At 45.2% G+C, this 13,954-nt stretch overlaps 2 protein-coding genes across 2 annotated transcripts; one reads left to right on the top strand and one right to left on the bottom strand.

Moving 5' to 3' along the window:
- Positions 1-2,163: 2,163 nt before the first annotated feature.
- On the top strand, positions 2,164-3,411 carry LOC9633080 (pentatricopeptide repeat-containing protein At4g02750). The gene has a single exon (XM_002960662.2). The coding sequence runs from the start codon at positions 2,164-2,166 to the stop codon at positions 3,409-3,411; it is 1,248 nt and encodes a 415-aa protein (XP_002960708.2).
- Positions 3,412-5,930: 2,519 nt separating this feature from the next.
- On the bottom strand, positions 5,931-7,556 carry LOC112346035. The gene has a single exon (XM_024674001.1). It carries the CDS (start codon positions 7,554-7,556, stop codon positions 5,931-5,933), a length of 1,626 nt encoding a protein of 541 aa, XP_024529769.1.
- Positions 7,557-13,954: the final 6,398 nt, after the last annotated feature.

The following is a 13,954-nucleotide window of genomic DNA, read 5'->3' as shown; positions in this document are numbered from 1 at the left end:
GCAAGCGATAAAACACTCTTAGTCACGTTCTCCAGTTCCTCAGCCTCTGCGTGATAGAGTTGTAGTGGAATCAAACATTGTCCAGTGGAAGAATCAACATGCGTCTATGATGCTCACGTTACGCATATGCTGCAAGCAGAGACAATGTCATGACAGGGCATGGCGAGAAATATCTCTTCGGCGAGATGATGTTTTCTTGTGCATACACCATCAACACCACGTCTCTGGCGGGCATGGCGATTGTCGTGCTTGTGCTCAATCTGCCTGGCGCTTCTGCAACCAGCTCCACTAGCGGTGAATTTCTTGTTGTGCAGTTCTAGCAGTCAAAAGGATCATTCGTCAGCAACGTGATGCGCATGCGAGCTTAGAAAATGCGATTCTTGTCACACGGTGTTTATACATGGTGAGAACGGTTTTACTGCCTTCAAGTCGAGCCAAATCCTGCCCAAAGCAAGTCGTCTTCCCTCCAGGAACGATGTGCCGGCCCGTGCTGCACGACTCGTTGCGATCTGGAGCATCCCACTGCTGGTCTCCCTGAAACTGTGTGCGAGATCGAAAGTGTTCGTAGCCTCGAAACCCAGACGTTAATTGATGATTTCTGGATTCTTGATCCTCGTGCTGCTTGCTCTGCGAAACTGGACAGTTTCTGCTGCCGTTGCTGCTATTTGTAAGAAGCCATTTCAGTGGATCTGGCAGTAGCAGCAGTCGCTCAAATGTTATCTTATGTGTCTAGACTGCTAGGTTTGAGAGGTTGGTGTCAAAGCTGAATTTCTTTCTAATGCTCGAGTTCTAAAAACTTTTTGACCTGGTTGTATGTGCGATCAGGGAGCTTCGCAGCAATGTGGGACCATCTGCTACTCACAGGTGGAGTTATGGGAGAAACTCCACCTGTTTCCCATGTAAGCTACTCCTCCTGGGAAGAGGGATCGCTGTAGTTGAACGCTGGCCTCAGATAGTTGATCCATCGCAGTCTGCAGCTCTCCCCGCATCGCTTAAGACCTGTAGGAGATCCATTACATGAAGAGTCATATGATGTTTATATACCAACATGGTCACTCCATCGGCTGTGGCCGTGCTTGAGCATACACTCGATCAATCGAGGTTTCCTTGCTCGAAAATTTGTCTTACGCTATTAGCTTCCATTCTCTTGTGAAATGCAAACGTGCTTTCTCTAATATATCTACAACTTACAAGAGCTGTGTTTGTTTCTATTTACCTAACATGTCCACAGACCCTTGGAAATTCTCTGTAGTGCTGGACCCGTCACCATTGCGTGTAGCCTCTACTCAGCCCAGCACAACAAACACGAGGCTGGCAGGATTATCATTTCTTAAGTCAAGAAATTAATTATAGATAAACTAATCAAGGCATGAAACACGCCTGTGGTGTATTTCCAACCGGCACAAATTAGACGCGTGTCGGATGTATCACTTGTTTTAAATTTTGTGGTGCCTATCTACAAGCACCAACTCAATATGCTCTACCACAGGGAGAGAAAGAAAAGAAATTAAATAGGTCGCTTGATCGTGTTCTAAAGAATGAGGGAGACAAAGCTTGCGTGGGCTTGTGGCTGTGATGACAAACTCAAGGCTGGGCGTGAAAGACGAGGAGCACTTACTGGCAGTGGAATTTTCTCATTTGTAGCTGTAGAAAGGCATTATATGTATGAGATGGCGGCAGAGGCGTCTCAATGGCGAGAAGGACGAGCTCGCAAATCTTCTCCAGTCGTGTGCTGCCCACAAGGATGTTGCTCGTACCAGGATCGTTCATCGCACAATAGCCGCCAGCGATCGCCACAGCCGCAGCGCCTTTCTGCTCAATCTCCTCGTCCACGCTTACGCGGAATGCGGCTGCCTGGGCGACGCCGCTGCCGTATTTGCCGCACTGCCGCGGCCAAATCTCTTCTCCTGGAACATCCTCCTCCACGCACACATTTGCAACGGCCAGATCCAGTCGGCATGGAAAGTGTTCCACGCCATGCCGCTCAGAGACGCTGTGTCCTGGAACAATATTACCACCGTATATGCCAGCAACGGGCAAATGCAAGAGGCTCGGCTCCTCATGGAGCGAACTCCCTCTTGGAGCGTTGTCTGTTTGAGCTCTCTCGTTACCGGCTGTGCCCAACTTGGTGAAATTGATGCCGCTCTATTCTACTTCCATTCGATGCCAACTCGCAACGAGGTGTCCTGGAATGCCATCATCCAAGCGACTGCCCAGAATGGGCATCCGGACGACGCGAAGTACATGTTTGACAAGATGCCTCTCTGGGGCATTGCTACGTGGAACATTCTTTTCTATGCTTACGCGCAGCAAGGCAGGGTATTGGAGGCAGCTCGGATTTTTCGAACAATGCCCGAGCACAATCTCATGTCATGGAACGCTATGCTGGCAGCTTTTGCCCAGTATGGGCATCAAATGCAGGCAAAGTGTTGCTTTGACAAGATGCCCGAGCGCAACATTGGTGCTTGGAACTCTATGATTCTACTCCATGGCAATCTTGGACTGCTAACTTTGGCACACTTGGCCTTCCACAAGATGCCCGCCTGGGACGTCATCTCCTGGAACACTTTGTTTCGAGCGATGTATCAAAACGGGCACCTGGATCACGCTACGGAGCTCTTTCTTTGCATGCCGGAGCGTAGCATTGTAACGTGGACCTCCATGATCGATGTGCATGGTCAGGGAGGCTATCTCGACCGCGCCGTGGAAACTTTTAACTCGATGCCATGCCGCGACGTCGTTGCCTGGAACGCACTGATAGCAGCAAATGTTCTGAATGGTCATTTGCATGGTGCTGCCGTGGTATTCACCTCTATGCCCCTGCATGAGGCATTTGGCTGGACGACCATGTTGGCCACTTACGCAGGTCAAGGATGCATGGAAATAGCACGTGAGATGTTTGAATCTCTTTCAAAAAGGAATGTCGTTTCATGGAATGCAATGATCCAAGCTTATGCCCAGAGTGGGCACGGCTTCGAGGCCTTGGAGCTTTACCACGAGATGCTTCTCTGCGGCGTGATGCCTGACGAGGCATCGTTTAAGAGTGTCATGGTGGCGTGCAGCTACGTCGGGATGTTGCACGACACTTGCCACGCATTACTTGTGTCCATGGCGAGTGATTTTGACGTTGCTCTAAGCAAAGATCACTTCAACTGCATCGCAGACATGCTAGGGAGGAGCGGGCAGCTAGATCGAGCCGAGGAGTTTGTCCATAGCATGCCAGTGCCACCTCTTGAAAAGGCCACGGCGTGGAGTGCATTGCTGGGGAACTGCAAGCTCCAGCAGGACGCCGAACGAGCAGCTCGAGTGGCAGAGCACGCTCTGGAGCTCAACCCGGGAGACTCCGCTACCTACATACTGCTCGCAAATTTGTTTGCATCCTCAGGACGTCTCCAAGACGACATGGTGTAAAGAGTTTTTTTTGTGCTTTCTGGATTGGAAAAAGTGGCATTTCTTTCTTTTTGGTGCACTCTGTATCCTAGGTACTCATTGTTGCTCTCACCCGGGATGTCAAGGCAGTGTACTCGTTGATCCACAGGTCAATTCAAATACCTTTTGATGTTCAGTGTTTCTCGATGTTTGCAGAAAACAATAGGTGCTAGAGCCTTCATGAATAAATCAGCAATCTGATTCTTGATTGCCACGTATTTGAGTGTCAGCTCGCCTCCTATTATTCCCCTAACAAATGGTGAATCTGGTGTGACCGTGCTTTCTATGGTGTCATTTCTCTCTTTTTTTTTTAGCTGCGGAATTTGAAGAGCTATTTCTTGTTTATCTTGCAGCGGATTTACTTGAGCTTTAGCACATTGGATACAAAAAATGTTGTTTCTCCTCGAATACTGGCTTGATGAGTGCTATATAAAGCTTCACAAAATAAAAGCTTCACCAGAAACAAAGGCCAAAATTAGCAATGACTCTAAGATCCATTTTACAGCATGCCAATGTGGCCATCCTGGATTTGCCATATACTTGGCTCCCACAAATAAGCAATGTTTGGGCAGGTGCAAATGGCCAATAGATCAAGCATCCAATGACTTATATGGCACAAGCTCCATTTGTTGTTTCTTATCCTTGCTGGAAGGAGACATCTCAACTAACAAAGGAGTACTTGCTTGCATTGGAGTAACAAAAGGATTGGGGTTCTCAATCCCAAACCTGCACAATACTTCCTCCACATAAGCTTAGCCTGAGAGTGTCATAACTCTTGATCATGGTTGCTGAATTGAATCCCAAGGAAGGTATTCGCAGAGCCAAAATCTTGCATCTCGAGTTTGGCTAACTTTTGCTTGATTTCAGGAGTGCTTTGTTGTTGGAAACAAAGATCCCATCATCCACAAAAATGACCAAGGCACCATCCTCCAACTTCATATAGACAAATGAGTCAGCATGGTTTTCCTTGAATCCAAGAGAAATCAGAAAAGAATTGATTTTCTTGTACCAGATGCGTGGACTTTGCTTCAGGTCATAGAGAGCCCTCTTCAGCCTGTAAATCTTCTTGCTTGAATCTAGGCTTGTCAGGAGCTAGATGTAAACCTCTTCAGGAATTTCTCCATGTAAAAAAGCCATCTTCACATCCACATAAAGATCATGCTATGCTGCCAAAGCAAGTAACAGTCTGATAAAGGCCATCTTTATGACTAGGCTGAAGGTTTCTGTACAGTCAATGCCTTCAATCTGAGTGAAGCCTCTCACCACAAGCCTGGCTTTGGAGCGTTCAACTTTTCCTGACAGTCCAGCTTTCATGTAAAAAAGAAGCTTTGTCAAAAATGATAATAGCATTGTCAAGAACAAATTCAGGAATGTACCAAGTCTCATTTTTCTTATGAGCTTGCATCTCATCAGCTACAGCTTGATCCTATGCAGTAGCATAAGGAAAGTTCTTAGCTTGTACAAGCTTAACAAAAACCTACACTTTCATGGCTGTAAACATGGTCTTCTAGCTAAGATGATAAGAGGCTACAGCAGCTGCTCTTGTTCACCTCTCAGCTTGCTCTCGCTAATACTTTTGTATATGTCAAAGGGCATCCAGAGCGGCTCAAAACTTAGACAATATCTTGATCATGAGTACGCATAGGTTCGGAACCATATGCTCAGGCTCAAAAATGTTGCACTTAGGAACCTGGCCATGATCAGACTTTGGAACTTGGTCAGGATCAGTCGCAGGAACAAAATTATCAGGAATCCAGGATACCACCTTTTTCAGGCTCAGAAGCTCGTGTCACAGCAACTGCTATAGGTGGAGCATAGGCACAGCCAAGTCAAGGAAGAGGATCATCATCATCCTCTTCCCATGGACTAAAGAACATAGGCTGGGATCTCCCATTGCTTTCTCCATAAAGAAAACATGTTGAATAATCCTTGCACGGCTCACTGGGCTTAAATTATTGAAAGAGTGTAAGCCAGGGCTTGTTCCACGAGACTGGGTGTTTGTTCAGATGGAGTATCCGGCAGTTGATGACGTGTTTCTGGATCTGGTTGAGGAGTTGCTTGCTTTGGTGAAGTCCATCTTTGGTTAGGAACTTCACCATAGAAAAGCTAGTAAACAGGGTGGGTTGGGGGGATGGCACAGTTGTGCTAGATGACGCTCAGGTATTATTACAGGGCAGCCGAACTCCTCAGAAAGGGCAGTCTTTGTTGAATCTCATCATCCTTGCACTTAAGTCATATGGTGTGCTGCGAAGTCCATAGTTACGAACACGAACACGGAACACGAACACGAGCCTTAGATTTCAGGAACCCGAACACGGAACATGATCACGGCCCACGATGGCTCACGAATATTCTACTGAATATTCTAAGAATATGTTATTTAAAAATTATATTCTATTTCTTATTATATTATTATAGGAATATGCTATATTTTATTATATTATTCTTAATATTTTTATTTGCACATAAACTACTTCACACTTTTAAACTACTCAAATATCCTACATCTCATCGTCATCTTCAACCTCATGATCTTCGACCTCACGATCTTCGACATCATCTCCATCTTCCTCTTCCTGTCCTGACTTAAGCTCGTCTTCAGGATGAGGAACTGTCTCCAGGACTTTGTAGCTTACAAACTTGTCGTAATCACAATCATTTTTGCAGGTTAACAACCTGGTGTTGCAAGCCACAAAAACCAGATCCGCTGTCCTGTCCATGGTAAGTCTGTTCCTCTTTTTTGAAGAAACATGCTCGAAAGTATTGAACAATCTCTCCACCGAGGACGACGAGCATGCCTGACTTAGAACTCGAATGGCCAACTTCTGAAGAGCTGGAGTTTCATAACCATAGTCCTCCCACCAACGTACAGCTCCCCTCTTAGTGTGATCAGCCTTAGCATCATATGAGTTGAAAATGCCTCCTATCCTCCGGTAAGTTAAAAGCTCATCACATATCACATCCCTCTCACTGGATGTAAACATGGCCAGCAGATAAGCATTCCAGTCCTTCATGACCTCTCTGTTAGCATGCTTTTCATACTCCTGAAACTCGGGGTCCAACATGTACGCTACTGAGTGCATGAGCGAGTGATACTCATGCCACCTATTAGACATGATCTGATGAAGTTCCCTGTACCTGCCATAATCCGACTGTCCTTCCTCTAAACTTGCATCCAACCTGTTCATGCACCCATATATCTTTCCAATCGCAGGTATATCACCGTCCACAACACGAATAAGCAGCATAACATCCTTGGACACCTCTAGCATGTCCTTAACCTGTTGCCAGAAACTGTCATCAAAAACCGTTGCATAACTGTCCCTTCCTGCTCTCGACTTCGACTCAGGCCTTGCTCTGTACGCAGGGCATATGAACATCTGTTGTAAAGCTTCTCGGAGCTCCACCAGCCTCTCCATCATAATGAAGTTGTAGCCGAACTTGGTATCACAATAATGCAGCAATCGCTTGTGAGTAAACTCCGCCAGCAGTGCCACTATATGAGAGTGGTTTCTAACAAAGATCACCAAAGACTTTCCACACTCCAGAAGTGTTGCCATCCATGGAAGTACACCGAAGTCTTTCAAGGCATTATTCAAGCAATGGGCAAAACATGCTGCCCATTGAATTTTCGGGTACCTCTGTTGCAAAAGTGCTGCTGCTGCTCTGTTTGCATTTTCCCCATCGGTCACAACCATGACAACGTTCTCTGCACCTACAATGTTAATGCCTTCTTCCCAGCAGCGCAGAGTATTTTCAGCTGTTTTTCCTGTTAAGGAAATGTCGATAGCCTTCAAAAAAGCTCCTCGTCCTTGACTATATGCCACAAGCCCCATGATATGCCGATTCCTCCTATCTGCCCACCCGTCTGCGCATATGGTTGCACCCCTCTGCTCCCACTGCTTCCTCAAGGACGCCATCTCAATGTCAATGAATCGTTTCTCTTTCACCAAAAGCTTATCCCGGAGATCATCATATTTTGGTGGTGCATAAGGCACACCATGCCTGGCAGCTTCCTGTATCATGTTGAGGAAGTAAGGTGACCGAGCCTTGACAAATGGAATGTGTTCATTCCAGAAAAATCTTCCGATAGCCACATCAACTCGGTTCTTCCGCTCAGGATCCATCGAATCAACAATATGGACTTGACTCTGTTTGCTATAAAACAGGGAACTGCAGCCACTTCCACTTGACTAGGATGATACCACCGGTGGAAATCCTTGGACATTGCCATCCATTCTCATAGAAGCACCACCAGATTCATTCGGCCGTTTCTTCCCCCTTGCCCCTTTCTCGGAATCAATAACCTTTTGCATATTGAGCAGATCCGCTTTCTTGTTACCTGGGATGAGAGGACAACTCACAATATCCTTGCTGCCTGGGCCTTCTCCTAACAGATGAGCTTGCACACGATCAACACCACTCAGTTTGTTCACCATTGGGCAGTATTTGCATGACCATAATTTGTGGCCATGCCCCCTGCTCTCAAGAACACTTACCTCATCCCACCATCGCGAAGAAGGATGCTTTCGCAGTATGCTAGATTGCTGCGCCATGCTTGTTTGCCTTGGATTGCTGCTGCTGTGCCCTGAAATGGTGCGCCCTGGCTGGATTGTCGTGTGATGCCGTGCGCCCTAAAACCAGAATATTCCGCACGAGAATATTCTGAACAGTGGTCCGTGTTAGTAACACGGACCACTGTTCACGAACACGGCCGTGGGAACACGACCCATGGCCGTGTTCGTGAAACACGGTGAACACGGCCGGGATCCCGGCCGTGTTCGTAACACAGGCGAAGTCCCCTATTTGTTTCAGTTACAGGAAAGAGCATGTTGACGGTTCGGCAGAATCTTCTTTCTGGAACTATGAAACCATTTGATGTGAGAGAGATTTACAGTCTACCTGGGTTTGATGACAGCAACATCCAAGCGTTTATAGATGTTAGTCGACTAGACATGCTAGCTGTTATCTCCACCTACATAGGAAGGAGAGGACTTTTATCAACCGCTATTGAGAAGTATATCATGGAGACTGCACCTGCTGCAGATTGGTTCATGAAGTTTGCTTGAAGGATGATCACTAAAACAGGCCTTGAACTTGGAGTCAATCGCTCTTTGAGAGATGATGTGGTTTTGCTGTGGAATGATCTTGAGATGGCAAGATTTATAGAAGATCTGATATTTACAATCAAGCTCACCCAAATGTACTAGTATGCAATCATGACTCCTTAGCTCTTGTTAGGATCCCATCTCTTACACCCTAAGCCAACTGGCATAATGTAGCAGTGATCATGGGATGAGATTTAGATATACTGTCATCGTGGATCCTTGGAACCTTGGGAGATAAATGGGGATAAAATAGCCACTAAGGGCTCTCTCATCAAGCAATTGCCCCTTTTCCAGTTGGCTTAAGGGGAGAGAGATAAGGTGCGCTACAGTTGGTATCGGAGCAAATGGCACGGGTTCGATTCCCATTGATTAGTGGCTAGTTAAAAGTATAATATACCCTTGAGCAAGGTATATTCCTACCCCTAAATTTGAAATCATACGTATTAGGCATCCATGCGTATGTCCTTCCTCTTGTGTGGAGTATCCACGGACGAAGGTATTCACCGTGGCACGGGTTCGATTCCCATTGATTAGTGGCTTAGTTAAAAGTATAATATACCCTTGAGCAAGGTATATTTCTACCCCTAAATTTGAAATCATACGTATTGGGCATCCATGCGTACGTGGGACTGCGGTACGGGTGGATGACTAGTTGCCTCACATGGAATAGCTGGTTTACACAATGGAAGGATTGGTAGATTGAGTGTGGAAATGGAGGTGCTGGTTCCCCTTGGCTCAGTAGGGGTTGTTAGTCAATAGTCAATGAGGACATTGACATTTCTGAAGGGGGGGTGAGTGTAGAGCATGTGATCATGGGATGAGAATTGGATATACTGTCACCGTGGATCCTTGGAACCTTGGGAGATAAATGGGGATAAAATAGTCACTAAGGGCTCTCTTATCAAGCAATTGCCCCTTTTCCAGTTGGATTAAGGGGAGAGAGATAAGGTGCGCTACACGTGATCACTTGATTGTAAAGCCCTTTCTTTATCCTATTATCTTGACTTGGTGCCTAACAACTCTACTGTGTGATCAAGGAATAAGATCTAAAGAGGAATATGATGAATTGCCCCTCCTCAGATTTGTGGTCCTTGCACTACCATGAGCATTGCCACCACAATCACAATGCCTATCAGTAGCAGAAGTGCTGAGATCTTCTTGAGAAAGTGCTTATTCTTCTCATGATGTACCAGACTGGGGATCAAGTTCAAAATGCAAAGTGTTTCTTTAGCTGCCCTCCATAGTATTGCATGCTACACTAGAATAAAGGTTGTGGTCATTTATCATTTATCATCAGCATTCACCATCCCATATAAAACTCCTAATATATGACTTGAGAAGCTGATCTGGTAAAGCAAAACTGGTGTGCAGTTAGCACACCTCTTGCTCACAAACTTGCTCAAAACATAGCAAGAAACTCCTCCATAGCACTTATGCCCTAACTTACAATATATACCCCTATGTGGAATATCCTCTTTCATGCTTAAAATATCCCCTAGAAGGAATATTTAGAGATTCTCTGTGGTCCAAGATGCTCTACAATAGGCGACTATGGGTGGATCCTTGGCACAAAGAGAACCCATAACCTGCAACTCTAGAAATTCACAACTAAAGAGAGATCAAATGCCAAAAGAAGTAATTGCAAAAAGAGATGAAACAACAAAGATAAACAAAAAGGATAGATGTGTGGATAGAAGGAGAATACACCATTTAGGATGGAACAAAACTTATATCAAGCATTAATAATAAAGTATATAGAGCTTAGGAAGGTACATGAAAGCCACACATTAGTGCACAAGAGAACATAGTGGGGTAGATACATGTGAGACATAAATTCCCTAGGCCCCAAAGAGGAGCCAAAAAGGTGCTATGTGGTAATAGTTGAGGCGGAAGCCAAATGAGGGTAACATATAAGGACTAAAAGCTTTGACTCGAAAGGTCGAGAGCGGGAGTGGAACTCCCAATGAAGTGCTAAAAAACAAGCACGAAACAAGCCGTAAGTGAGTCTCTAGAAAAGGGACACAAGAGGACTTGAGATGGAGTCCGAGATAGAGTCCAAAATGGACCCAAGATAGAGTTCGAGATAGACCCGAGATGGAGTCCAAGATGGAGTCCAAGCTGAACCCCAGATGGAGTCCGAGATGGACCGAGATAGAGTCCAAGATGGACCCGAGATGGAATCCAAGATGGACCTGAGATGGAGTCCGAGATGGAGTCAAAGATGGACTCGAGATGGAGTCTAAGATGGAGTCCGAGACCAAGACCAAGACCGAGATGGAGGATCGAGATTGAGACCGAGGACCAAGACTGAGACCAAGTCCAAGTCCGAGTCCAAGATTGAGACCAAGTCTGAGTCCAAGTTTGAGTCCGAACACTAATACAGGTTGTTAGGTGAAAGCCCAAAGTGATCGTCCCCCAAATAGGGGGGGGGGGGGGGGGGGGGGAGCGGCTATAGAGGATTCCAAAAAGTGTGGGGGTTAGACCTTAGTGGAGCTAGTTTGGCAAGGAAAGGCCAGTTTGGCCTAGGAAGGTTATACCCAAGTGTTGGGTGATGGGATAACCACTAGGAAGTCCAAGGCTAGAGTGAATATGAATTGACAAGCAGGGTAGTTTAGTGAATTGTTCAAGAGCAAACTCTAGTTCTCCCGAGAAATTGAATAGTCAATACTCCCAGTCTAAGCATGGGTGGCAGTGTTGCGAATGTGACTTCGGGTATCGAAAGTAACCTATCAACCGGTCCTTACGGACATTCTTTCTTTATTACCACGACAACAGAAGGTCGGTATTGCTAGTTCCCTTTATCAGCCCCTCTTGTTCAAGTGTTAGTTTACTGGGCTTAGCACCTGTACTTAGCCAGATGGATATAAGGTAGGAACTCCTATATGTTTCTAGCTGAGCATACTCAGCCTGGCTCTTAGTTCTCTTTTGCTCTGTCTTGCACTGGCTTGACAAGAACCCTTGTGTATTGAGATTAGTCCCTCAATATCACTAGATGATAGCTTACCGTGTTTGCCAAACACCCTCGCTATCATGCCCTTTATGTTAGTATCATTTCGGTCCTAAATGCTATTTATGGAAAGTGTCTAGATTTGCTCATTTGGCATATCTACGGAATGTAGAGATTGGCTTGAACACAATGGTGTTCGTCCCGTGTCCAAATTTGCATTCTAGCACCATTCCATATTTAGTAAGTTTTGAGCTTGTCCCAGAGACTAACTCCTGATACTAAGGGAGGCTTGGGGTGAAAGCCCAAAATGTGTGTTCTTAAGGGGGGGGGGGGGGGGGCTGTGGGGGGTTCCAAATGTATAGTAGGGATAGTGGGTAGGTCGGGGCATGGTCAACCAACCTAAGGCATAGTCTAGCTCCCGCTTGAGTGCCTATCCTTGTTCTGCCTCCAGCTTGGGTCTAAGCCCAAGTTCCATTCCATGCTAGCTAGTGGAGTACCCATATCCTCATATTAGGCCACCGGTATGCTGAAATAGTGCCAGACTCCGTTTGGCTCAGTTTTGCGTACTAGTCCTGGCATTAGGATGCTGGTTACTCTAGGACTATTCCAAGTCGCTCCGGGCTTTTGTCCCTTCGCTCTTTGGGCTGTATGCTTGGGAGTTGCTCCATGGTTCGGTTCCGTCACTCCTTGGCTTCAAGCTTGGGAGTTTGGCACCATTCCTTTGTTCAGTGGCCCAAGGCTTTAAACCTTTGCTTCTACACCACTGTCCTTTGGACATGTGGCATATGACATGTGGCATCTGTCACGTTTAGGTTTGAGGGTTTAGGTTCCGCTTCGTGGTGTTATCCTATGGTAAATCACCATAGGATAAAGGGTAAAAACCACGTGCGCTACATTTGGTATCAGAGGATGAGTCTCGGCGAGTACTATCCAATGAGATTGGGCAACTAGTCTCGTTGCATACGCAGAGATAAAAACGATGATCCGAGTGGGTGCATGTTTTGGTGCAAAGGCTTCACAGTTGTTCCTTGGGTATTGTTTTTTGTTACCTTTTTGTACTATGATAATGTGAGCTTGCTCTTGGGCTCATAAGATGGATTGAGGTGTTTTGTTTGCACAAGTTTTTGCTTGGGCTCATGAGTGAGGCACATTAGCAACTCGAGGTTACACTTTGAGTTGGCAGGATTAATGTTAGCCTATCAATGGTTCTATGAGTTGTTCCATGTACCATGGGTGAAAGTAAACCTTCCCTGGGTTTGCTATGAGTGGTAAATAGGTTAGTCTGTAGCTATTTAGCACGGCACTAGTGGATCCTTCCTAAACATGATTATAAGTGGATCAATCAAAATTGTAGGGATTAGTCTATTGGTTCAAATAATCATTGCTGTGCTCTCTCATAAACTTTTCTTGGATTGGACTGAAGGTAGTGCAAAAGCAAGCTTGAGGTTTAGTCAAAGATGAGACTGAAAAGAGAGTTGTCAGGGACGAAGGATTAAATACGTAAATCATCTTCTCTTCTTGGAGAGATGATTTGCAACAAGATGTGACTCATTGCTCGTGTTCACATTATGCAATCAAGAGTCCCTACCTTGATGCATGTTGGTTATGGTGGTCTTACAAATAATGAGTTGTGGAATGGATAGCGGTGAAACGCTAAACCATTTTGTCTAGGCTCACTATTGGAAGACTTGGGTTGCAATGCTCAATTCTTTTCCAGAGAACCTTGCTATTGCTCCTTGAGTAGCTTGGTGTTGGATTAGTTTTGAGTTTAGTCAGAAAGAGAGTGGCATAAGCTTGATTGTGTTGTGAACAAAAGTTAGTGGTATTCGGTGTTGTAAATCTCTATTGGTGGAGTGGCATTTATGTTGCATTTTGTCGAATCAAGTTGACACTTGATACTCACATAAACTTTTGAAGTAATGATATAGGCATTGCTTATGGTGTTGCTCAATTGATGATCAAGTCATTGTGATGCTTATATCATATCCATGTAATAATGAGTAATGTGTTTACGAAATTGCTTGGTTAAATGATGATCAACCCCAAAGTGGTTGATGGTGAAGCTAGTTTATTTGCACGAAGTAACATTGTAGTAGCTTTGATTGGATTCTCGAAGATGGTCCATTATGCTAAACTTATGTGGGTACCTTGTTTCCTTGAGTTTGCCCATTGGATGTTGGAAAAGGGTTATAATATTCATTTGCTATGACTTGTCAGTTAATTTATTAGCATTTGGAGTAGATTGTTGGATGGAGAAGGTGTGTAGTTGGGGCATTGACATCACTAACACTTGTGTTAGTGGAAGTGGCATTGTTATTTCAAGTGATGAGGAATTTTCCTAAGATGGAAATTTTTCCATAAATTTTCTTAGGCTTTTCCAATGGCTAATCTGTCAGTCACTTTGCTCGAAAACCATTATGTTTTCGTAAGCCAATACAAACTAGTGAAAGGGTTGGAGTTGACTTTGGTT

Source organism: Selaginella moellendorffii, unplaced genomic scaffold, assembly GCF_000143415.4.
Source record: "Selaginella moellendorffii unplaced genomic scaffold, v1.0 SELMOscaffold_0, whole genome shotgun sequence".
NCBI classification, from domain to species: Eukaryota; Viridiplantae; Streptophyta; class Lycopodiopsida; order Selaginellales; family Selaginellaceae; genus Selaginella; species Selaginella moellendorffii.
This window is presented reverse-complemented; position numbering and strand designations above follow the sequence as displayed.